Source organism: Patiria miniata, unplaced genomic scaffold, assembly GCF_015706575.1.
Source record: "Patiria miniata isolate m_02_andy unplaced genomic scaffold, ASM1570657v1 HiC_scaffold_3, whole genome shotgun sequence".
In the NCBI taxonomy this organism is placed as follows: domain Eukaryota; kingdom Metazoa; phylum Echinodermata; class Asteroidea; order Valvatida; family Asterinidae; genus Patiria; species Patiria miniata.
This window is the reverse complement of record NW_024037069.1, coordinates 29,347,340-29,371,102: the sequence shown is the minus strand read 5'-3', so window position 1 is coordinate 29,371,102 and position 23,763 is coordinate 29,347,340. Positions and strand designations below refer to the sequence as shown.

Genomic DNA, 23,763 nt, shown 5'->3' with positions numbered 1-23,763 from the left:
CAGAAGGTGCCTAGAGGCCAGAATTGATTTCCGTGAAGACTGAAACTCGTTAAATTCAGTATCCAGTGAGAAAGGGAAATGTTATGACTGTTTAAAAAATGCACCAGAAACTTCAATGTTTTCCATAGCCGGCATCATCAAAAAAGTCAGTTTTTGACCCAAAAATCCATTTTCAAAAAATTTGCCGAAAAGTTCACACAAGGTGCCTAGAGGCCAGAATTGATTTCCCTGAAGACTGCAACTCGTTAAATTCAGTATCCAGTGAGAAAGGGACATTTTATGACTGTTTACAAAATGCACCAGAAACTTCAACGTTTTCCATAGCCGGCATCATCGAAAAAGTCAGTTTTTGACCCACAAATTAGTTTTCAAAAAAATTGCCGAAAAGTTCACACAAGGTGCCTAGAGGCCAAAATTGATTTCCGTGAAGACTGCAACTCGTTAAATTCAGTATCCAGTGAGAAAGGGACATTTTATGACTGTTTACAAAATGCACCAGAAACTTCAACGTTTTCCATAGCCGGCATCATCGAAAAAGTCAGTTTTTGACCCAAAAATCCGTTTTCAAAAAAATTGTCGAAAAGTTCAGACGAGGTGCCTAGAGGCCAGAATTGATTTCCGTGAAGACTGCAACTCGTTAAATTCAGTATCCAGTGAGAAAGGGAAATGTTATGACTGTTTACAAAATGCACCAGAAACTTCAACGTTTTCCATAGCCGGCATCATCGAAAAAGTCAGTTTTTGACCCAAAAATCCGTTTTCAAAAAATTTGCCAAAAAGTTCACACGAGGTGCCTAGAGGCCAGAATTGAATTCCCTGAAGACTGCAACTCGTTAAATTCAGTATCCAGTGAGAAAAGGAAATTTTATGACTGTTTACAAAATTCACCAGAAACTTCAACGTTTTCCATAGCCGGCATCATCGAAAAAGTCAGTTTTTGACCAAAAAAAACATTTTCAAAAAAATTGCCCAAAAGTTCACACAAGGTGCCTAGAGGCCAGAAATGATTTCCGTGAAGACTGCAACTCGTTAAATTCAGTATCCAGTGAGAAAGGGAAATGTTATGACTGTTTACAAAATGCACCAGAAACTTCACACTAGGTGCCTAGAGGCCAGAATTGAACTCCCTGAAGTCTGAAACTCGTTAAATTCAGTATCAAGTGAGAAAAGGAAATTTTATGACAGTTTACAAAATGCACCAGAAACTTCAATGTTTTCCATAGCCGGCATCATCGAAAAAGTCAGTTTTTGACCCAAAAAACCATTTTCAAAAAAATTGCCCAAAAGTTCACAGAAGGTGCCTAGAGGCCAGAATTGATTTCCGTGAAGACTGAAACTCGTTAAATTCAGTATCCAGTGAGAAAGGGAAATGTTATGACTGTTTAAAAAATGCACCAGAAACTTCAATGTTTTCCATAGCCGGCATCATCAAAAAAGTCAGTTTTTGACCCAAAAATCCATTTTCAAAAAATTGTCGAAAAGTTCACACAAGGTGCCTAGAGGCCAGAATTGATTTCCCTGAAGACTGCAACTCGTTAAATTCAGTATCCAGTGAGAAAGGGACATTTTATGACTGTTTACAAAATGCACCAGAAACTTCAACGTTTTCCATAGCCGGCATCATCGAAAAAGTCAGTTTTTGACCCACAAATTAGTTTTCAAAAAAATTGCCGAAAAGTTCACACAAGGTGCCTAGAGGCCAGAATTGATTTCCGTGAAGACTGCAACTCGTTAAATTCAGTATCCAGTGAGAAAGGGACATTTTATGACTGTTTACAAAATGCACCAGAAACTTCAACGTTTTCCATAGCCGGCATCATCGAAAAAGTCAGTTTTTGACCCAAAAATCCATTTTCAAAAAATTTGTCGAAAAGTTCACACGAGGTGCCTAGAGGCCAGAATTGAATTCCCTGAAGACTGCAACTCGTTAAATTCAGTATCCAGTAAGAAAAGGAAATTTTATGACTGTTTACAAAATGCACCAGAAACTTCAATGTTTTCCATAGCCGGCATCATCGAAAAAGTCAGTTTTTGACCCAAAAATCCATTTTCAAAAAATTTGCCGAAAAGTTCACACAAGGTGCCTAGAGGCCAGAATTGATTTCCGTGAAGACTGCAACTCGTTAAATTCAGTATCCAGTGAGAAAGGGACATTTTATGACTGTTTACAAAATGCACCAGAAACTTCAACGTTTTCCATAGCCGGCATCATCGAAAAAGTCAGTTTTTGACCCAAAAAACCATTTTCAAAAAAATTGCCCAAAAGTTCACAGAAGGTGCCTAGAGGCCAGAATTGATTTCCGTGAAGACTGAAACTCGTTAAATTCAGTATCCAGTGAGAAAGGGAAATGTTATGACTGTTTAAAAAATGCACCAGAAACTTCAATGTTTTCCATAGCCGGCATCATCGAAAAAGTCAGTTTTTGACCAACAAATCCATTTTCAAAAAATTTGCCGAAAAGTTCACACAAGGTGCCTAGAGGCCAGAATTGATTTCCCTGAAGACTGCAACTCGTTAAATTCAGTATCCAGTGAGAAAGGGAAATTTTATGACTGTTTACAAAATGCACCAGAAACTTCAACGTTTTCCATAGCCGGCATCATCGAAAAAGTCAGTTTTTGACCCACAAATTAGTTTTCAAAAAAATTGCCGAAAAGTTCACACAAGGTGCCTAGAGGCCAGAATTGATTTCCGTGAAGACTGCAACTCGTTAAATTCAGTATCCAGTGAGAAAGGGACATTTTATGACTGTTTACAAAATGCACCAGAAACTTCAACGTTTTCCATAGCCGGCATCATCGAAAAAGTCAGTTTTTGACCCAAAAAACCATTTTCAAAAAAATTGCCCAAAAGTTCACAGAAGGTGCCTAGAGGCCAGAATTGATTTCCGTGAAGACTGAAACTCGTTAAATTCAGTATCCAGTGAGAAAGGGAAATGTTATGACTGTTTAAAAAATGCACCAGAAACTTCAATGTTTTCCATAGCCGGCATCATCGAAAAAGTCAGTTTTTGACCCAAAAATCCATTTTCAAAAAATTTGCCGAAAAGTTCACACAAGGTGCCTAGAGGCCAGAATTGATTTCCCTGAAGACTGCAACTCGTTAAATTCAGTATCCAGTGAGAAAGGGAAATTTTATGACTGTTTACAAAATGCACCAGAAACTTCAACGTTTTCCATAGCCGGCATCATCGAAAAAGTCAGTTTTTGACCCACAAATTAGTTTTCAAAAAAATTGCCGAAAAGTTCACACAAGGTGCCTAGAGGCCAGAATTGATTTCCGTGAAGACTGCAACTCGTTAAATTCAGTATCCAGTGAGAAAGGGACATTTTATGACTGTTTACAAAATGCACCAGAAACTTCAACGTTTTCCATAGCCGGCATCATCGAAAAAGTCAGTTTTTGACCCAAAAATCCATTTTCAAAAAAATTGTCGAAAAGTTCACACGAGGTGCCTAGAGGCCAGAATTGAATTCCCTGAAGACTGCAACTCGTTAAATTCAGTATCCAGTAAGAAAAGGAAATTTTATGACTGTTTACAAAATGCACCAGAAACTTCAACGTTTTCCGTAGCTGGCATCATCAAAAAAGTCAGTTTTTGACCGAAAAATCCATTTTCAAAAGATTTGCCGAAAAGTTCACACAAGGTGCCTAGAGGTCAGAATTGAATTCCCTGAAGACTGCAACTCATTAAATTCAGTATCCAGTGAGAAAAGGAATCCTTGGTTTCATTACCAGAAATGATTAATAATAATAATATTTACCCTGGATTGGACATTTGGGAGACATCCCCACAGACTTGTGCACAAATTGTTTTTCAAATTTAAATGTGCCCTAACCCAATATTCCCTTGTCCTTTTTCCACAAATTTTAGTATGTTTGCTAATTGGACCATGAGCAACAAATATAATCTAATTGCGATGGTAAAATTTTGCCTCTAAAGGGGGGCCATGACATTAGGGAGACATGACCCTAATTACCGATATTTCTCATTGAAATTATGATAACGTGTCTCCTTAATGGTACCATTACACGTATAATAATAATACTAATAACTCCCAGGCATTTCATGCTATAACCAGAGATAAACTCCTTAAGACGTATTAAAACTCACCTCTTTCATTTCCTCCCCATCTTTCTTCTTCGTCTTCCTCCCCCCGGTTGAGCTGCTAGCCCCGCCCTCATCGATGGTCTCCCCCTGCAGTAGCTGGCTCCACAGCGTATCCCGTCGGCAGTTGTTGGCGGCCTGGCGCACCGTGGTGATGATCCTTTCCTTGGCTCGTTGGACCTCCTCCTTCAAGAGCATGAAACTGAGTGTGTCTGCCAAAGCAAATAAAGAGAGGCGATGGTTGGAATCGAACCAGGGTCAAATAAGTTAGAGAGCATGTAACTATGTGTCTAGTATATAAAGACAAACAGAATATAAAGAGAAACAATCGTTGGAATTGAACCTGGAACAAATACACTTGCTGGACTTCCTCTTTCAAGAGCATTTTCATGTAGTTTCATGCGTGTGTCTACAAGTAAAATAATTAAAAGAAGCAATGGTTGGACTTGAACCAGGAACAAATACATTCATGAGACCTCCTTTTTCAATTCAATTATTAGATAGAACCCCCAAAGAGATTAGCGCAATCCAGTGTCTACTTTCACAGGTTCCCATTCATAAGCCTGGGAGGCGAGAGGCAATCGAGGCAAATGTTTTTTTTTAACTTTTTGTCTAATGTGCTATATAAGAACTGCTTTTTAATATTATTGTTAACCCTCCTATGCCAAACACGCATTCTGTGCCAATTCCGTCAAGATCAATCAAGTGACTGTTTTCAACAGTTAAGAGCTCCCAGCCCACATCAAGCAGGATGGATTGGCTGTGACTGTTTATGTAACTTGATACAGCTATGCTTTGACTGTAGGTGATTGATAAGCAAGCTGTGCCAACGACTTGCCTGCTTTTGTCGGTTGACTGAATTTGACAAGTCACCGTACTTGCTTGAAATATGATCTGACTGTTGGTGACTAGCCTGTGTAAAAGGCATGGCAGGGGAAGAGGATGGATTTTTTGACTGTCTGAGACTGTTCAGATAGCAAGAGGGTAAATTGTAGTAAAGTGTCTTGCTCAAGAACACAAGCACCATGATTGACCATCAGGCTTTGAACCTAAATACCATTCCAAATGATCACTATAACCACCGGTTCACTGTGCTCCACAAACATTTGGCACTCCTTTCATTCCCTCTTACCGAGGTAGGTTAAGGTAAAGGTTCCCATAGCCATTATTGGCCGTAGGGGCAGTGGGATGTTAGAGGTCCACTGTGTCTTGGGCGCGGCATATGAGTGGAGGTGCCCATCTCCTCTCCTCTCGCCGTCTTACCTTCCCTGAGCGAATCAGGTACCCATTTTACTGTTGGGTCGTCAGAGAGAGTTTTCCAGTTTTTGGTCGGAATGGGATTCGAACCGCCAACCTTCCACTCCGTAGCTCCACGCTCTAACTGCTCGGCTACGAGGCCCCTCTTCGGCTACGAGGTAATTAATGCTATAAGTTTCAAGATAATAGTCCACATGTATTACCAAAATTTTAGAGTTGAAATCATCATATCCTCACCCGAGCAAACAAAATTAAAACAAAATTGGAGACTTACTCTCGCTCGGTGGGTTCCCCAGCTCCGCTATGTTATACATGGATGACTTCCTCCGCCACCCCTGCTGGATTGGGTACAGCTCTCGCTTGCTGGTCACAATCACGTAGAAGCAGAGATTAAGCAGGTTAGGATTGGCATCCGCGATGGGGGCAGGGGCATCATGGTAAGGCGCCGGGCTAGCAGGATCAGGAGTCGTAGGGGTGGGGGAGTTGGGCCGCGTCGCGCTCCGGTACTCGGTTTTGTTCCAGCAGATGACCAGACTGCGGTCAAACTCGTCGTGGATTCGGTTCCCTGACGAACGGAAATGAAAGTCGGCTAAGTCAAATTTTGATAATTTCGTTTGTCGCACCATGAAGTGAGGTATCATGGATAGTTGCGCATCACAAAATGACATATCCTGTGCTCGAAGTCCATATACAATGCATTACTTTGCGGTTAACTTAGATATCAGATTCGTCACTTTGTGGTTTCTCTGACAATTTGATCGAAGAAAGAAAACTTTTGGAACAGTTCAAACTGACTTCCTTGAAACAATGGCTTGTTTAAACAGTCAAACAGCTACTTGGTTTTCACAGAGGGAAGCTTGGAAACAAATCGAAGAAAACAGATACACTGAAACATTCCATAAAGCTTTTTTTTTGCCTGGAGAGGTAAAACATTCTACTTCGAGTCCGCAGTTGTAGCAACAGAAGTGGAGTTGCAAATATAGCTATCATCTTAAATCTCCAAAGTTATCCATTCAATTAAAAAATGTATGCATTGTATAGGTACTGTACATGAGGTAGTGCAAAGCAAATTTTTGAGAGGTTACGCACGTTAACCTTTAAACTCCTAGAAAATTTTGGCTAAAAACCCTGCTGAACGCAGCAACATGCAACACTCGTTAAAAAAGACAAGCCTGCCCAGTGTCGCAAGATCCATCAGGTCAAAATTCTCAAAGCCAAATTGTCTCAGAGTCTGTGGTCACGGAACGCAGCAGGATACAACTGTGGTATTGTTCAATGGGACTAGCCCCCATTGTTTCAGAAGTGGCCGTTTAAGCACTGGTGTTGACGGCTCAATGCAACAAGGTCCCACAGACTTTTACACCTGTTGCACTGTGTTGCGTTTGGCAGGGTTAGGGTTATATAGACTCTATGATGCTGTAATGGTTAACTGGCATCGAAAATGAATTGGGGAATTCCAACTAAAATCAATTTTATAACAGGTATGGCAAAATGTAAAAATGGCCCTGGCATCTCCTCCCCCTCCCCAATCTGCCCACAGTTTACACCCCTGATGCGATTGGATGAAGGTAAATTTCGTTTCAAGAAAGGAAACTTCAAAAGGACAAAACCCACGACAACAATGTTACCTTTGTTATCTTTGAAGATTCTAAATTCCTGCTGATGACTGACGATGGCATATTCCTCTTCCTCACTCTCAGGGGCATTGCCTTCCTGCGGGCTGGCCGGCGGGCTGACGGTCGGCGCCTTGGCCATGGTCAGACGCTTCATGTTAGGGGGATGGTGCTCCATTAGGTATTGGTACAGCGGCGGCGCTGGGGTGTTGTGGCTCAGGAAACCTTGCCGCTCTGGTGAGAAAACCAAAATTGTAAACAATGCATCCATCTTTTTTTTTTATCCTTTATGTATGATGGAATTGTTTTGACTTGGTGAGACTGTGTCTATAAATACCCACGACAATTTACCAATTCCTATAGAGCCTGTCACATGGGTGGTTTCAACGGTTGATAAAACACCAACTGGTTTTAAACACTTTTTCCAGCACCGCACCACATCTCGCAGTACGCGCCAATCTCCGCATAAGGAGATTTTTAGTGCTGCACATACCACAAACATAGCTAGAGGGCTGTTTCAAAACATGAAGTAAAATTGTTGAACAAAATCGTTGGAAATTTGTACTGTTTGACTTGTTTTGACTTTTTGACCAACAGGTATTTATGAATGGGTTTGGGTCAGGCTAGTATCGGCGTCCAGGCCCCAAACCAGTTTTAAACTAACTTGTTAAAACCGACCGAGCACATATTTATTCCCTTATTTATACTAGATGCTTTGAAGTTTGGGCTTAAAATCTACACACACACTATGCATAAATGTCACTACATTTACGCATAATTTCAATAACATCTGTCCCTACATGTTCCTCTCCTTTTTTTTTTTTTTTTTAGCTTAAAGATGACTTTTTTTATCTGTTCCTTAAAAGATGAGCACATTGGGCAGGTTGCCTTTATTGAAAGGTGGCCAGATCAACGAACAGAATAGGAACGGTCACTCAAAGTGGAAGACCACAAATAAACAGGTGCAGTTATCAATTTTAGCAGTGAATCATGACACAAAAATTGGGAGGATTTTTTTCTTTTCTTTACCTTCATGTATGTGGTTGCGGCAGAACTTGGGCCTGGGAGTGTAATACTTGACAAAGTCTGTCAGGAAGCTGGTGACGTGATAGCGAGACTTGAAGCCCATCTGCGGCCGATGGAAGTAAGACTGGATGGTGCGCAGATGGAAATCATGGGCGAAGGAGTGCAGATGGATCAAGTCTTTGTACTGGTCGCAGTCATCCGTGAACAACATGGCCAGCTGGGGGGTAAGAGATTAATAATTTAAGATCAATGTCATTAATCAATTGATATTTCTTTAACTCACAATCATAGCCTGTGGACTACAAGCAGGAACAGTGAATGGTGCAGTGTGAGCACTCACAAGAACTCTCAGGTTTTTGACACACTTGTGTAGCACACCACAATGCAAATGCGATGCAAAGTACTTGTGACTAGTTTTCATCTGAAATGCACAAACCCGAACTTTTACATTTAAATGTCTATGATATCTCTTTTTTGGGTCTTAATTTAGGCAGTACTTGTGCATGGACTCCTTAGGCCAAATGCTCCATTAGGTTATCAGCAACAAACTGTTGACATACTAAAAGCGCCGAACCAATAAAAAAATGAACATTTCTATACATTTAAATTGGTCACCCATTGTTTCGGATGGATAAAGGCTAGATAAATATTGCGTTAAATTTTTTGTGTACACCAAAAGGTTTTTTCTTAATAAGCTGAACTAAGAAGAACTAAATATAATTTAGTTCAGTTTTCTTTGTACAGAAATCTTGAGGAAAATACGACTGCTGGTTGATATACATGTATGTCACATACTACAGCTTTACTGACAGATATACTAGTGCCCTCACAGCCAGTCAATATCTGCATATTGGACCTATGGACAAGACTCACCTGCTGGTTAATGTCCTCCCCAGCTGGAACTCGGGAACTCTCAAAGGCAAAGATCTTCACACAGAAGTAGGCATGCTAACCAAAACAAAAAAACACAGATAGGATTATCTCAATGTACAGTTCTTGAAATAAATCCATCAACTCATAAAAATTGGAGACATACATTTCGTGGCGCGATTGAAAGCTATAAGCGGCAACCTCAATATTTCTGTGTTTTTTTTTTTTAATTTTCAGTAATGATCACCAAAATGATCTTAAGAGGAGGCACTTTGTCATTCTGCCTTTATTGTGAACAGACATCAACATACAATGGTTTTAATACAGTAAATTTAAAAACAAAGTTGTTTTCCTCAAATGATCCTTTGCAATGCAGCAATCTCTGAGATGTGTGCTGATGCTCCACAGGGATAAACATGAGAAGACATCTAATGTGCAGTGATTGTTACAGTATTGAGAAACAGAAAAATCACCTCAAGATGGTGTCTGTTTGCAAAGGGCTAAATACATGCATTCTAGGTGGAAAAGTTTACATTTTGCTCCCACTTACTCTACAAAATGTGCTTACACTTAACATATGTTAGGGAGTCAGGTTGGCGTAGCGGTACTTTCCTCGCCTTCCACCGCTGTGACCCAGGTTCAAATCCCGCCTGGGCCAATATGTGGATTGGGTTTTCAGTCCCTACCTGATTCCGTGGGTTTCCCGAGAATATTCCAGGCTGGGCTTTTCCTCCCACCTCTAAAACTGTAATTGCTTCTCATTGTCTACTCTCTACAGGTTTCTTCAGGCTTTCGAGCTACTGCTTTTCGAGCTTCTGCTTTCGCCACATTTGAGGAATCCTTGGTTCCATTTCCGGAAAGAAATAAAATATAATAAAATAAAACACCTACCTGGAAAGACAGTTCAATGAGAATAATGCCACCAGCCGAGGTGACCTGCAGATGCTGTGAAGCTGAGGTTGTGGAGGATTTCCTGTGAACAGGACTCTGGCCACGGATGCTGTCTTTATGTCGCATTGTCTTTATCCTAACAATGGATGAAAACATCAAAACAAACAAAAAAGCACAGTAAAAACTGGCCTTCACAGATACAGAAACAGCTAGCAATTAGAGGGAGTTACTGAGGGAGTCGGGTTGGTGTAGCGGTATTTTCCTCGCCTTCCACCACTGTGACCCGGGTTCGAATCCCGCCTGGGCCAACGTGTGGATTGGTTTTTCAGTCCCTGCCTGATTCCGTGTTTTTTTCCCATGGAATGTCCTTCCGGGGTTTTCCTCCCACCTCTCAAAATGTTCTTTTCACTGCACAAATGTGAAACATTCATTTTTTGTTTTATACAACACCTGAATAAATCCTTGTCATCTGATCGGTCAGAGCCGCCAAAACTGTGACCGTTCAATGGAACTTCTATTTCCGTGGAATGGAACTTCTATTTTTGCTGTGCGGCCATGCCGTGCATTGGGACAAATAACTCAATGACAAGAGATCAACGACCAACCAACAGATGACGGGGATTTATTCAGGCGTTGTGTAAAGTTGGCTATCCCAGCCGTATACCAACTTATTAACGAATAACATTTGCACATACATCTGCCTAGGTGATGACACTTTGGTCTCAATCGGTGTTAGTCCCAGCTTCTGCAGACACTGGACGTACTGCTGCAGGAATGAGGACCGGAGATCCATATGCCACGCCTCCTCCGCCGCGGTCCCGCCCATCGGAGGGGAGGGCGTGGCATCGTCCAGCCCGTCACTCATGACCAGTTGGCGCCAGATGGCACTGAAGAGCAGAGGGGTGGCACAGTAGTGGACCATACGGGAAGACACCTTGAGGAGGTCTAGGGTGTCTCTCTGCAGCGCAACAAAACATAAAGATTGGAATAAACTGTGATGAAATGGACATGCTCTATCAAATTGAGGAATAAGGCCTAAATTTGACCGACTGCATTTGATCTGCTCTATCAAAATGAGGACTGAAGGGCAGAGGTGTGGAAGAGTAGTGGACCATGCGGGAGGACTGCTTTACAAGGTCAAAGGTTTTCTCAACAGGACAACAAAACTAAATGGGTAGAAATCTGAATGGGAAGATGTGTGCTGAATTTGACCTGCTCCGTCAAAATGAGGACTATATTGCTTTGAGCAGGCACACTTCACTCCGCAGAAAACGATGGAAAGGACTAAGTTGACTTTGATTTTTGAAATGTCCACACCGTTTTATCAATATTGATTACTTACAAAAACATGATGGGAATAGGTTTGACAGATTTTGTCTAACTGAAATATTTACAATTGTTCAGAATATCTGACTTACAGAGACGGGCTGAGTCGTCTGGGTGCCCCTCTTCTGCCAGGTTACATAGAGATTCTCCAGTTTCTTCAGCATCTCAGTTTCTGTAAGGGCACCACGTAAATTAAATGTTAAAATCTGCCTTCCTTTTGAAGAACACGATCTTAGCTCAAGTTTGATGTTTCTTGCTTTGGCATTCAATTTCAGTAATCAAGATTTAAGGGTTGTGAAACTCTTTTTTTTCAGTTTTAAAAGAAATGGATATATGCCAACCAACATATGAAAGAATGTCTTGGTCTGTTTTCTTTGGCCATAAGAGTGACTTGTGATTTTACATTGAGAGAGATATATGTCAGACTTGTGCATAGATGTAATGGCACACCATGCAGTGCTGTATACATCCCATCACGTCCCTCTACCTAACCAACAAATTTTCAAACTAACTTTCAAGCTCACAACACAACAGACAGCTGCATTTAGAAATTCCTTGAATGCTATAAAAGACTCTGCAGCTTGCGATCGAGTTAATACAGCACTGGTTCATATGCCTTAACCCTAAAAGGGCCGGCTTATTTTGACCATCTCTCAGCTGGGGGGGGGGGGGGGTGGAGGCGGATACATGCATACATGCATAGAGCAGCTCATCATGAACATACCCAAGAAATTTCATGACTATAGGTCAAGGGGTTTTGGAATTATGGCTAATTAATTATTCCTATGTACGAATGGTAATTGTGCTCTGTGTACACGACGTATATGGGAAAGTTTTCATGGCGTGTAGTGCCAGAAAATTGTTTGCTGTGCAGCAACCCGTGCTCTGATTTTTATGTTTTTCAGATCGAAAAGATGCGCAAAGCTCGAGCCTAAAAAGTCATAACAGCTCGGTTCGCGAAAAAAGTTGAGGGGGGGGGGCGTCCCCAGCCCTTTTAGGGTTAAGTCACAGGTTCAAAGCCTGCTCCAGTAACCCTCTATTTGCCTCCTTAATCCAAGCTAGAAGAAAAATACTATGCTTACCAAGTCATTGTACTCAGTGATTCAGTCAGTGGCTCAGTGTGTGGCTCAGTCAGTCAATCAGTCAGTCTTTGGGTCTAGCCAAAAACACTACTTGATGGGGCTAGTACAAAAACTCACCCTTTTTGGTGACGACGCAAACTTCCAGCATCTGCGCCCCTTGCCTGACAATGGTATCCCTGGCCGCACCGTATGGACTCCTCTGTAGAGGGCGCCTTATCCTGGTGTTGCGCAGTGTCTCGTCGAAGGGGGGCAGGCCGCGGTGGAGACGACGGGAAGACTTGGGGGCAGTGACGGGCATCCGAGAGGAGAAATCACGCTGGGGTGGGACAGTGTACTTGACGAGAGACTCAATCTCCTCCAGGGAACGACAGAACGGATTGTTTTTCTGTTCAAGAGACAAAGGAAGATAAAATGAATGACGTTTCTTAGACTGGCATCTTCTCTGTTCTTCCAGTTCAGGCGTCTATGGTTCGTATGCTACCACAGGCCAAGTGAGTTTTTCTGTGTGTAGTTTCCAATATGACTGCGTCAATCTATCCAGAATAAAATCTAGAATACCTGAAGTTGAACATTGCATATTAAATTATTTTGTTACATACTCTGTCTTACAATCCAGTTCTATGGTAATAACCATCAGGGTTTTATTGGCTTATTGCATGAGTTAATAAATTTCCGGCAAGCAATTCTAGTGGGAGAGAGTGGGCTGGAGTCCCACCCGAACAAACCTGGACAATTCTTTTTGCAAGATCTCAGACACCATTAAGAATTGACCATGTCATATTTGTTTACAAAATTGGATGTTGTGGACAACTGATGCCAACTTTCAGCAAATGGTTATCTTCTGCACTGCATGTAAACCTTCTGAAATATGAATGGTTTTAAAGAGTTGGCATAAACTGTTTAATGTCGTCAAAACAACATGCAAAAAATGCTCAAATGTTTGGGTTGCCTTTTGGTTGCGTGCTGGCATTACGTCAAAGGTGACGTCTATTTAGTGCTTACCAAATTATGTAACTGAAGGAAAAAAATGCAATTATAATTTATGTCTACCCAAAGCAAAATGTCCACTCTGACACTTCTTCCAATGCACACAGGGAAACCTACCAGCTTATTTTTGCCAAAGTAGGTGTGATTGAAGAGCCCGATCTTCTGGCTGACCAGGCAGTCCAGCAGATGGGAGCGAGAGTTGTGCCACATGACCAACCGATGGAGCAGGTTCTTCAGGCTGTCTGTCAGCTCGCTGGACCAGTTGTACACAAACAGTGTAATCTTGGAACAACACCAAAATAAAATATCACATCAAGAGTTGATACAGTTTTAATATTTCCTCTGAAAGCACCTGACATTTGTTTGTGTCCTTGTTGCACCTGACCTGTGTAATTTGCCATGCAAGTATCATTAAAATTGACTTCAAACTATGTTTCCCACGGTGGTGCGAAACAAGCCGTGGGCTTGAGCTATTTATATTTGCTGGTTGGTGGGTGGACACTTTACTCGGCCATTATTGTACAACTCAAGTTCATACAACTCAAGTATTACAGCTTTGCAAGTATTACAGCTTTGCAAACACTGTTGCGCATGCCTTAATTTGCATACTTTTTGCATATTAGATCATGCCCCATGCCTTTTCATTTTCTGTATTCTTGAGGTTCCGGTACGGCCTGGGTGCACGGACGGTACCGTATAGCCATCTTCGGGCCACCGTGGGTTGTACCACTTGGTACTTGTTTATTTGTTTGGTAGGTATTTACATAATCATTCTTGGAGATAGAAGGCATTAAAGAATGTGTCCTGAATTTACAAAATCATATATCAGATATAACAGGGGACACAAAAAAAGTATTGGACCCAAAATTTATGGAATGACTGTCACAACAAAATATTATGTTATTTACATATGAGTATTCCATGACTTTTCCATGACTTCTCCTGGAATATCAACTTCCCATGACTCTTTACAAAATGCCATGGCTTTCCATGATTCCAGGATTCTTCCATGACTGTGGGAATCCTAGACAAAGCAGGATCATACAAGACCCTAGAAACACCTTACGGTCAATAACTTGCATAAGCAGTCTGGTGGTCCAGGGTTCTAAGCCACATCCGGTAAAACTAAAACCATGCAAGACCCTACACAGTCTAGTCGTCTGGGGTTCAAATCCAGATCATCCATTAAAAACCAGCACCGTGCAAGACCCTATACTCACCTTCTTGTCAATAACTTGCACAAGCAGTCTGGTGGTCCAGGATTCGATCCCACATCCAGTCAAACTACAGCCATGCAAGACCCTTGAGAGTCTAGTTGTCTGGGGTTCAAATCCAGATCATCCATTAAAACCAGTACCTTGCAAGACCCTATACTCACCTTCTTGTCAATAACTTGCACAAGCAGTCTGGTGGTCCAGGATTCGATCCCACATCCAGTCAAACTACAGTCATGCAAGACCCTACACAGTCTAGTCGTCTGGGGTTCAAATCCAGATCATCTATTAAAACCAGCACCGCACAAGACTGTAGACTCACCTTTTTGTCATTGACTTGCATGAGCAGCAATCGCTGCCTCGGCGTCAGGTGCAGGCCCTGTGATCGCCCCATCAGGCTGGTCAGGGGGTTCGAATCCCGCTCGCTCAGCTTCTCAGAAGAGCCGTAGCTGTTCAGGTCCAGGGGCTTTAACCGCTGATAGCTCTTACGTGCTAACAAGACAAAAATAATTTAAAAGTTGAACAAAGAAATTGACTGGAGCAGGGGTTGAATCTGCCGTTCCAGTGCTCTCACCAACTAAGCTATCCAGCCCTATGTTGGCAGTTCCCAAATTAGTCAATTTCTTTGTTCAAGAAACAAATAGGAAGAAACTGAAAAATCGCTTTTACATTTTTTTTTTCACAATGAGATATTTTTAAGAAGAAGATTACAAGAAAAAATTGAGTTTCGAAAATGTTAGGGCAAATGTACCGCATACAACTGGTGGAAGACGTTTAACTGGATCACAATTCATAGGTTAATTTGAATATACTGAATATTTACAGGATGGGTTGACCAATGACGGCACCTCTACCAGATCTTCCGGCGAAGGGCTGTCTAAGCTGTAACGCCATTGGTGGATGTTGCGACCAATCAGGAAGTAGTTCTCCGATGTCCCTGGCAACAGTTTTTTGTAGCTGGGTTTGGCGGATGACGCTTGATCGTGCGTGAGTTTTTCTTGGGACTTGCTTTCCTGCAGAATAAACAACGACAAAGAAAAACACCTTGAACAAAATTGAGTTTTGAAAAAAGATCGCCTGGATGAAAAAAAATCGGAAGGAGGTTATTGGTTGCTGAGTGATGTTTTTATGAAACATTGGTCAAATTGTAGTGCAGACTGATATAACAATGTCACAGTACACATATGTTTGTAATGCTCCCTTAAAATATATATGAACATATCATTTCCTCAGGATTTTTGTCAAGTACTTGCAAAAATGAAAACAACAATTATTGGTTTCTTCAGACTAACTTTTGTGACAATGTAAATTGAACTTGGGTTTCAAACGACCGATTACTGTTATGACACGCAGCATTAAAACCAAAACCAATAACCACATTTTCTTTTTGTTTTATCATTCACGACTGCCCTAAGTGATGACTTTTAGACCAATGGAACAAGCGGGCCTAGATAGAGGGGTCATGATTTTAAAAAAAGGAAAAAATAGCAATTTAAAAAAAAACAATTCTGAGTGACATTCAAAATAGCATGGCTCTAATTTAAGCTACATTTAACTAATAATGATGCAGATATCTTCCAGCCATCAACATATTTAAACATTTACATATACGGGCTTTCACTGACCCAAGTGACCGGGGCCAATTTCATGGCACTGCTAAGCACAAATATTTGCTAAGCACAAAAAAAGTCTGGATTATACAAAAGCAGGTTACCAGCCAAAACTCCATGCGATGTATATTGCTCGTGATTGGTATTCAGCTGTTGCTTGCTTAGCAAATCACATGGAGTTTTGGCTGGTAACATGCTTTTATAAGCCAGACATTTTTTGTGCTAAGCAAATTTTTGTGCTTAGCAGCGCCGTGAAATGGGCCCCCGGCCTACATCCGGGTACCGGCAAGTCAGCGTTGCCATTGTAGCAGGCAAAATCATATGGCACCGTGCAGTTGTCAGAAGGCTAGCCTTTAAAGCTGTGTAGGATGGCAAAATCTGAGAAAAGCCCCAAGCCAACACCTATTGCTTGGTCGGCATGATTATGACAACCGTACACGGCATAGGAAGTTACCATTATGCCATTTGATGAAGAATTTGCGGTTATTTTACGTGAACGTGAAAATAAGCCCTACCGGCCAGTTCACAATGCACGACGTGGTTGCTAACCAAACACTTGCCTACTGCAATGGTGAGCAATCATGGGGAAACCAGATGGTCACATGGTACTTTGACGCCACACGATCGCAACCTATTGTACCCACCTTAGGACCTGCACTGCCCCACAACTGATAATCGTTTCCGTCGTCCTTGTAAACTTTGGTCGTCAGATCAGCGCATATGGTAGGCAGCTTGGCCAGTAGCTCGTTAATGACCTGCCCCAGGGAGAAACGACTGGAGAGTTCCTCGGTTAGCTTCTGAACGGTTGGGACATCTGTAGTGGACCAAAAAAGGCACAATAGGTTCTTAATATTTGTTGAACAAGAGCAACCTTTGGTGAAACATGGCAGCTTGGAGAGATTGTGTCATAGCTAGAAACTTCCATTACAACTTCAGAATACCGGGGGAGTCCAAAAAAAGGACACCAAAATGTGTGGACCGTTTTTGTAATGAAGTTCTGCATGTAGCACTTTCAAAATCTAGGATATGAAAGCCCAATTCATAAGCTTTCTTTTAGTACAAGAATCCTTCAAATCACTCATGTACTTTTCAAGTTACGGAATTTTAAACACGAACACCGTTTTAAACTTTTGTCCACGGATCACAAAAGAAGTAAGTGTTCTTTCAGCAAAACGAAAACAATTCACATACATCCCTGTATGAATTGTTTTCGTTTTGCTGAAAAGAACACTTACCTTTGAATGGCTGTAACAAAATGTTTTTTTTCCTTAAATGCAAATTTATTCTGATAAAGGGAAAAATATTACACAACAGAGGATGGCTTTTACGGCAAAGTCTTAAAAACGAAAGTAAAGGGCTACAAAATAAGTAATAAAAAGGATCTCTTAGATTTTTTAAAAAAATTCCTTCTGCTTTTACATGCAGCTCCAATGGAAATATTTTGGATTTTGAACTATAACAGACGAAATCATCTGTTCTTTGTTGTTGTTTTTCCAAAATTGTTCTGTGTGGTTATTTTTGTTGTAATTTTTTTTCTGGATAATTGAAATTACACCAAATACCTATAAAGCACACCTGAAATGTGAGGTAGAGGCACTAGCTATACACAACATAATCTGAATGCATTCACAAGGGACTCATTACAAGAGTACAGTAATGATAAAGTTACCAAGGCTGTGTTCAAAGTCCATCCAGGTGAACCCAACGCTCCTGAAGAATGGATGCAGGACTCCCACTTTCCCCTCCTCTGCATCCCGCTGGCGCTGTCTCATTGCTTCATCTTGACGACGCTCCAGCTCCTGGGCCTGCCAACCGGGCATGTCCTTGGTCATGTGACCACTCTCCTTGGTCTGAAGAGCAATGAAAACGTTTTAATAATGCTTATGAAGGAAAAGATCCTGTTGTAATGATAATGTGTAGATGATTGCAATTACTTTTAAGGGCCAATCCATTTTGTTCATGGAATCCCTTGAAATGGACCTTTGTGTCTCATTTACTTTTGGTTTTACGCTTATAATGCAAATGTCCTTATTCATGAACCAAACCAAACTCCAAAGCACACAAGACTTTGTACAGTATTTTTCAATTTGTAATAGCATTCATGAGAAGTAAAAATCGAGGAAATCAGCGGATCCGAGGAAAAAGTTGCATGCCTGTGAATGACCCATGTATCGTCTAAAAGGGTCCAGCCCTTCGGATGTAACCTTAAACTGGAGGTCCCAAGTGCCAAGATCGATGCACATATAAGAACCCAGATCACTTGTCATTGAAGAAAGGGATTTGCCCTGCGACTCGTCCCCCCCCCCCCCCAACCCCCAACCCCCTCTCATAAATCATCTTGAGAATTATCTGTAAGGATGACTTGCCATTTCACCTCAGATCTAGACCTCAGAAAAGAAAGTACATGTAAGAGAAAAGATGGCAAAATCTACAAACCTTAGGACTTGGTTCCTTGTTCTTGATTCTGACTGGGGTGGAGGGCTGAGATCCTGAGGAGCAACTCTTCTCCTCCTTCTGTTCCAGACTGCGCTGCTTCCGCATGCGAGACCCGCCTTCCGTGTTGGTGATGCTAGACGACATTGACTGAGATCGCTGAGAAAAGAGTCATATCCAATGAGTACAACTACCATGACTACTTGAAAATTGAATGTTTCTTGACTAATGTTATTCTTTTGAAATAGTTCTTTCTTTTAATAACAAATTGTTTTTCAATGAATCATCTTCTGCAATTTTCTCTTTAGTTGTCGTGAGCCACTTCTATCGTGTTGTAAATTGCAAAGTTTGCTATTCAAAGTTCATCTGCTTCGCTGAACCAGCCATAATTACTATTTGTCGTACGGTATATGAAACAAAGTCTATTTCTGATAACCAAAATCTTTCTTGTATTGAGTGCTTTACAACTCTTCAAAACTGGCCCACTACGACAAAATGTCCAATTTTTTTTCCACTTTCTTCACTTTTCCCCTAACTTTCTTTTTCTTCCTTTTTTGAAAAGTAAGACAGGTGATTTCGAAAATCAAACATGTCTGGGGATCAACCATAGCTTGATGAGGCACAAACTGATTATTTTGGGGTTTTTTGTGTGTTTTATTGGGGGGGGGGGGGGTTTCTCTTTTTCAAGGCTGTTGAGTGCCATGGCCTCAGGGTTTTAGATCATTGAATTTGTGGTCTGTGGGTAATTCTGCAGGTTGTGGGTTTGAGTCCAACCTGGGGCTATGCATGGTGCGTGTGCCCTTAGGCAAGGCACTATGTCACTCATTGCTTCTCTCCACCCAGGAGTAGGTACCTGTGTGGGCAGAGATGGTTATTGTGGTTGATTTGAGCTGCTTTGTGCCGAAATGGCTGCATCCAGCTGTATACTCCCCAGGTAGCTGAGATAGTCTGTGGAACGTTTCATTGGCTGAATAATGGTAATAATAATGTAGTGCCCTGAGCACCAATACTGGTGAACAAGTGCTCTTCATAAACATGCATTATCATTATAAAAAGAAATGTGAGTCTTCCGTTTTGCTAACAATGCCTGGGTCTTGCACCCAAAGTCAACTAAAACATGACATTCCGGATTTTAATCGATTGGCAGCAATCTATTATAATTTCTAAAGGGTAAAAACACAGTGTAGTAGAGTTAGTCACAGCAATGGTACAGTCCACACCTGTAAATTGAGATAAGAGCCAATGAAATGCAGGGAGAAGGTCAAAGGTTAAAGTATGGTTATTCTTGTACATGGCTGTACAAGGGTGTTTGACTACCATTAGAGCACTGATGGAAAGAAATATGATATGAAGCTGTAGTGCGAGTTCTGCTGGATTGTGTTAATAAATGTACATGGCTATATGCAATGGCATGACAATATGACAGCAATATGGATGTCAATTAGTTCTGATTAACCAGTTCACGCCGGGATTATTTTGACAAGAACAGAACGAGGCGTGGGATTACTTTTCACTCGACCTCAAGCCAGGCAGGTTGAAGCTATCAACCTTGGGCAGCACACTCATATTTCGGCCTCGCTCGCTGCGAGCAGGTCGCTGACAAATATTTCCAGCCTCATTACCTGCGTGTTTATCCGTCATCGATCCGTTCCGAATACCGCAAAACTAGCTTTGCGGGTATACACGTCATCCGGCACGAACTGGTTAAAACTACCAGAACATCTTTAAAATTATCTTTCTGGTTTAATATAGTTGGTATTCATACACACCTTATGAAAAGCTGATAGCTCATGCAAAGAATAGAACTCACATATACATGCAGAAGCACACATGCAAATATCTAAATGTTCCCGATGCATACAAAAGTGTCCGTGATACTTTAGGCTCTAATTTACACCACCCTTCTTTATACAGTCAAGTCATGACAATTTAAGTCCGTCATGAGCCAATATGGCCCATCAGGCCGGCATTTATCTCCAGTTTCAGTAGCATGAAGCAACTGAGAATGTTTCTATTCCCCCTGGATGGGATGCCAGTCCATCGCAGGTTACTCCCCAGCTAATGCCGGTACGCATTTATACTCCTGGGTTGAGAGAGGCAAGTGGGGGTGAAGTGGCTTGCCCAAGGACACAACATATGGCTAGCTGCTGGATTCGAACCCCCGACCCTTTGATCATTAGTCACAAATCCTTATCAACAGGCCACACTCCCCACAGAAGTTTGGTCAAATGGTGTGCATGAGCCCCTACATACATTTCAAACACATTTTAAAATGTGATGGTCAAGTTTGTAGGTGTCTTTTTTATATTTTTCTCTCTGTCGATCAAGTAAACAAATTATGTCAATATGATATATACAGAAATTTGAATGATCTCGGTATAAAATAAAAGTGAATTTTATGACCTACATGTATGAATTTAAACATGAAGTCTAAGACATTAACAACAAAAAAACAAAAAAAAGAGAGGAAAAAACGTGGAACCTAGATGATCATATGGATTATCTTCATTCCCAGCATGCATTTTGGCGAGGTCATCACCCATGATGCATTGCATTAAAGGTCAAAGGTTACCTGGTGCGAGGACCAAAAAGAGAAGAAACCGGTAAAGGGGCTTTCTGGTGTGGGGCCTGGCGAAACCCTCTGGGAACAAGGTTTAAATTCAAAAACGAATTTTAATACTATCTACAGCGCAATTTTCAAACAACACTGATAAAAATGAAAGTCCACAAATGCCCATAAACAAAATTCCAAATGAGTTTGTTGAATTTTCGTCATGCAATGCTGGGGAACATTCTCATCAACATGCTGATTTGTACTGGAGACAAATGAAAGAAATGAAGACGCAAATACACACTTAGGCCCACGAAAATTTAAAGGGCCATGAAGTGATTTTTTTTCTTAGGAACATAGGTTGTGCAAATTTCTACTCCTCTTAAATGTATGAAAAATACTTCACATCCCTTTTTGGTTGATTTTATTGAAAAGTACACTTCTCTAAACAATTTCCTATGCTTTTCCGGACAACTGAGGGCGCTGTTGCTGTGATGTCATTTCAGGAAGACACTGTTACATTATTATTAAGGGTTTTCTGTTCAAATTGTGAACTCCAAAATTTGCTTATCGAAAAAAATTTTGAGAAAAGTTTGCCGCCATTTACTGATGCAAAGACTCGCCAAAGAGGAGAAAATGTACCTCAAACGGAAATGACATCACACTTTTGCTCATGAATATGGAAATTCTCATTTGCATAAAAACCAAAAAGGCATCCAAACACCTTTGAAAATGGCAAAGACTTAGAGAAAATTGAAAATATAAATGGGGACACAAGGTGCCTTTCCAAGGATTGGGCTCTTTAAATGCTGGCTTAAATTTCTAGTGCGGGAAGGTAACACTTCAAGAGTCAAAACCCTTCAGCAAAACATCTTATAAAATTATCCCTGTTGGAAAGTTACTGGTTTTAAGTCCAAATGATTATCCACAATACACTGAGGCCAAGGTCAGAGGTTAGTTTGAAGTTTAGTCCAATGAAATTTGTTATACGTTACTGCAACAACACTTCATGTGTGGATAGCTAATTGAAGTACAGTTAGGGTTCAATGAATTCATGATATTAACGCCCCATGTCACATGTGCAAAATGAAAAAAAAATGGGGAAAAATGTGAAATGAGACATGCATTGACAGTGCAAGGATGGGCAGGTTAGGAATAAGTAAAGGAAGCACACTGTTAGCAAGGCATTGTGGGTAAGACCACTGCATTGTGGGTATTAAAGCCAGTGCATTGTGGGTAGTACCTGAAGCCATTTCTTGATAGCAGGTGGAGAAAAGGAGTCTGACAACTAAAACAGAGTCAACAAAATGGGCTTTGGAATTAATGAATTGTGCAAAGCAAAAAAACAAAAATAATCACTCACAAATCTATGCCTTTGCAGCTATGGTAGCAAGCAATTAATGAAGGAATCTCACAATTAGAAACGAGTTATTGGTCAAAAGATAAGCAAAAGAAAAAACAAAAATAACTGAAAAAAAAATCATGTATCTAACTACAAACTCTTAGTTGAAAATTGAATTGATAAAAAAATTTCAGTTATGAATTAAAATTTGACATATATGAAACAATGCCCATAAGTCCAATTTATTAGGTATGCAAATTAACTTCAGGACTGCCTATACATTTCTGAAATCCAAACACATTTTCAAACATCAGCTATGGGGCCCAAAAAAGCATGATTAAAAATACAAAGAAATTCTATGCCAGGTATTGCCAGTTGTGGGTCGAGGCTCTGAACTAGCCTTATCCAGTACCACATTGAAAATCTCTTAGAACTAGAAGGACAACACATAATGTGCAAGCTGCTGCGGCTTAATTACCTTTCCATGGCTATGACTTTGGCTTTGAGATGAAGCTGAGTGCAGCGGCGGAATATTGGCAGACTTTGGGTGTTGCTATTGAGCGGGAACAAAACAATAGGCCATGGGTTGATCAGAAGCAACATAAACAACAAAAAACAAAAGAAGAAGAAGAAGAAGAAATAAATTTGGCATTAAAGTAAGACATTTGTTTAATGCAAACAAAAAACAAAAAGTCAAAATAAATTTATAGAAAAATGTAGTTTGAATACAGTCGCAAGTCATATTTTTGTGATGTTTAGATTTTTTTCAGAGAAAGCCTGCAAAAAAAAAAAGTTTTAGGTGACAATTGAGCAAGTAAGAAAAATTAAAATAAAGGTGCATGGTGCGAAATTGGGAAATGATTTATACATATTGCTATTTGCATATTTGCATATCTGCATATTCAAAACTATAGAAACAATCAAAGTTAATTTTGCATTGAACAATAAACTAGTGCACCTAAGAAAAGGAATAGAAATAATGCCGGATGCAAAAGAAGACGAAGTTGTCACAGGTCGTTCTCTGTTCATGAAGGCTTAAATAATGCATTTAAAATCAAATTTTAATGGATGTTTGCAAGGCACTGTCATGCAGCACAGGAAGGGAAAAATAAAGTAGGAGAAATCGCAGGAAAAATGAAGAAAACCAGAATCACAGATAGCTTAAAATAACAACTTACTAATAACAATTCTCTTTGAAGTAAAATTGAATTGGGGAGTTTCACAATGCAGTGCGCCACCAAGAGTTTGCCACGGAAACTTTGTTTTTCCCAGTGCATTATGGGAGATAGTCAACAAATTCACAGCGCGGGACATTTGAAATTGTTAGTTTTTCCGGTCTGTAATTTCGTAAGCGAATGATTCGAGTATATGTTTGCCCTTTTTTTTCTTTTATCAATATGGTGTTTTTTGTAAGGCTGCAGAACGCTATGCCCCAATCTATAACAAGTTAGC

The 23,763-nt window shown here is 40.7% G+C and overlaps 1 protein-coding gene across 1 annotated transcript in view; it reads right to left on the bottom strand.

Annotated features, from left to right (window-relative positions):
• Positions 1 to 4,094: 4,094 nt before the first annotated feature.
• LOC119736647 (KICSTOR complex protein SZT2-like) overlaps positions 4,095 to 23,763 on the bottom strand; it is a 38,340-nt gene continuing 18,671 nt past the window's right edge. Inside the window, exons 16-33 of the mRNA XM_038210663.1 lie at positions 22,790 to 22,864; positions 22,213 to 22,257; positions 20,991 to 21,059; positions 18,422 to 18,577; positions 17,655 to 17,835; positions 16,588 to 16,799; positions 15,199 to 15,388; positions 14,698 to 14,867; positions 13,279 to 13,443; positions 12,292 to 12,559; positions 11,185 to 11,264; positions 10,462 to 10,724; positions 9,767 to 9,902; positions 8,879 to 8,953; positions 8,009 to 8,222; positions 6,995 to 7,213; positions 5,641 to 5,931; positions 4,095 to 4,321 (exon numbers count right to left, since the gene is read on the bottom strand). Coding sequence (XP_038066591.1) covers positions 4,095 to 4,321; positions 5,641 to 5,931; positions 6,995 to 7,213; positions 8,009 to 8,222; positions 8,879 to 8,953; positions 9,767 to 9,902; positions 10,462 to 10,724; positions 11,185 to 11,264; positions 12,292 to 12,559; positions 13,279 to 13,443; positions 14,698 to 14,867; positions 15,199 to 15,388; positions 16,588 to 16,799; positions 17,655 to 17,835; positions 18,422 to 18,577; positions 20,991 to 21,059; positions 22,213 to 22,257; positions 22,790 to 22,864 — 3,036 coding nt within the window. The remainder of the gene's footprint in view (positions 4,322 to 5,640; positions 5,932 to 6,994; positions 7,214 to 8,008; positions 8,223 to 8,878; positions 8,954 to 9,766; positions 9,903 to 10,461; positions 10,725 to 11,184; positions 11,265 to 12,291; positions 12,560 to 13,278; positions 13,444 to 14,697; positions 14,868 to 15,198; positions 15,389 to 16,587; positions 16,800 to 17,654; positions 17,836 to 18,421; positions 18,578 to 20,990; positions 21,060 to 22,212; positions 22,258 to 22,789; positions 22,865 to 23,763) is intronic.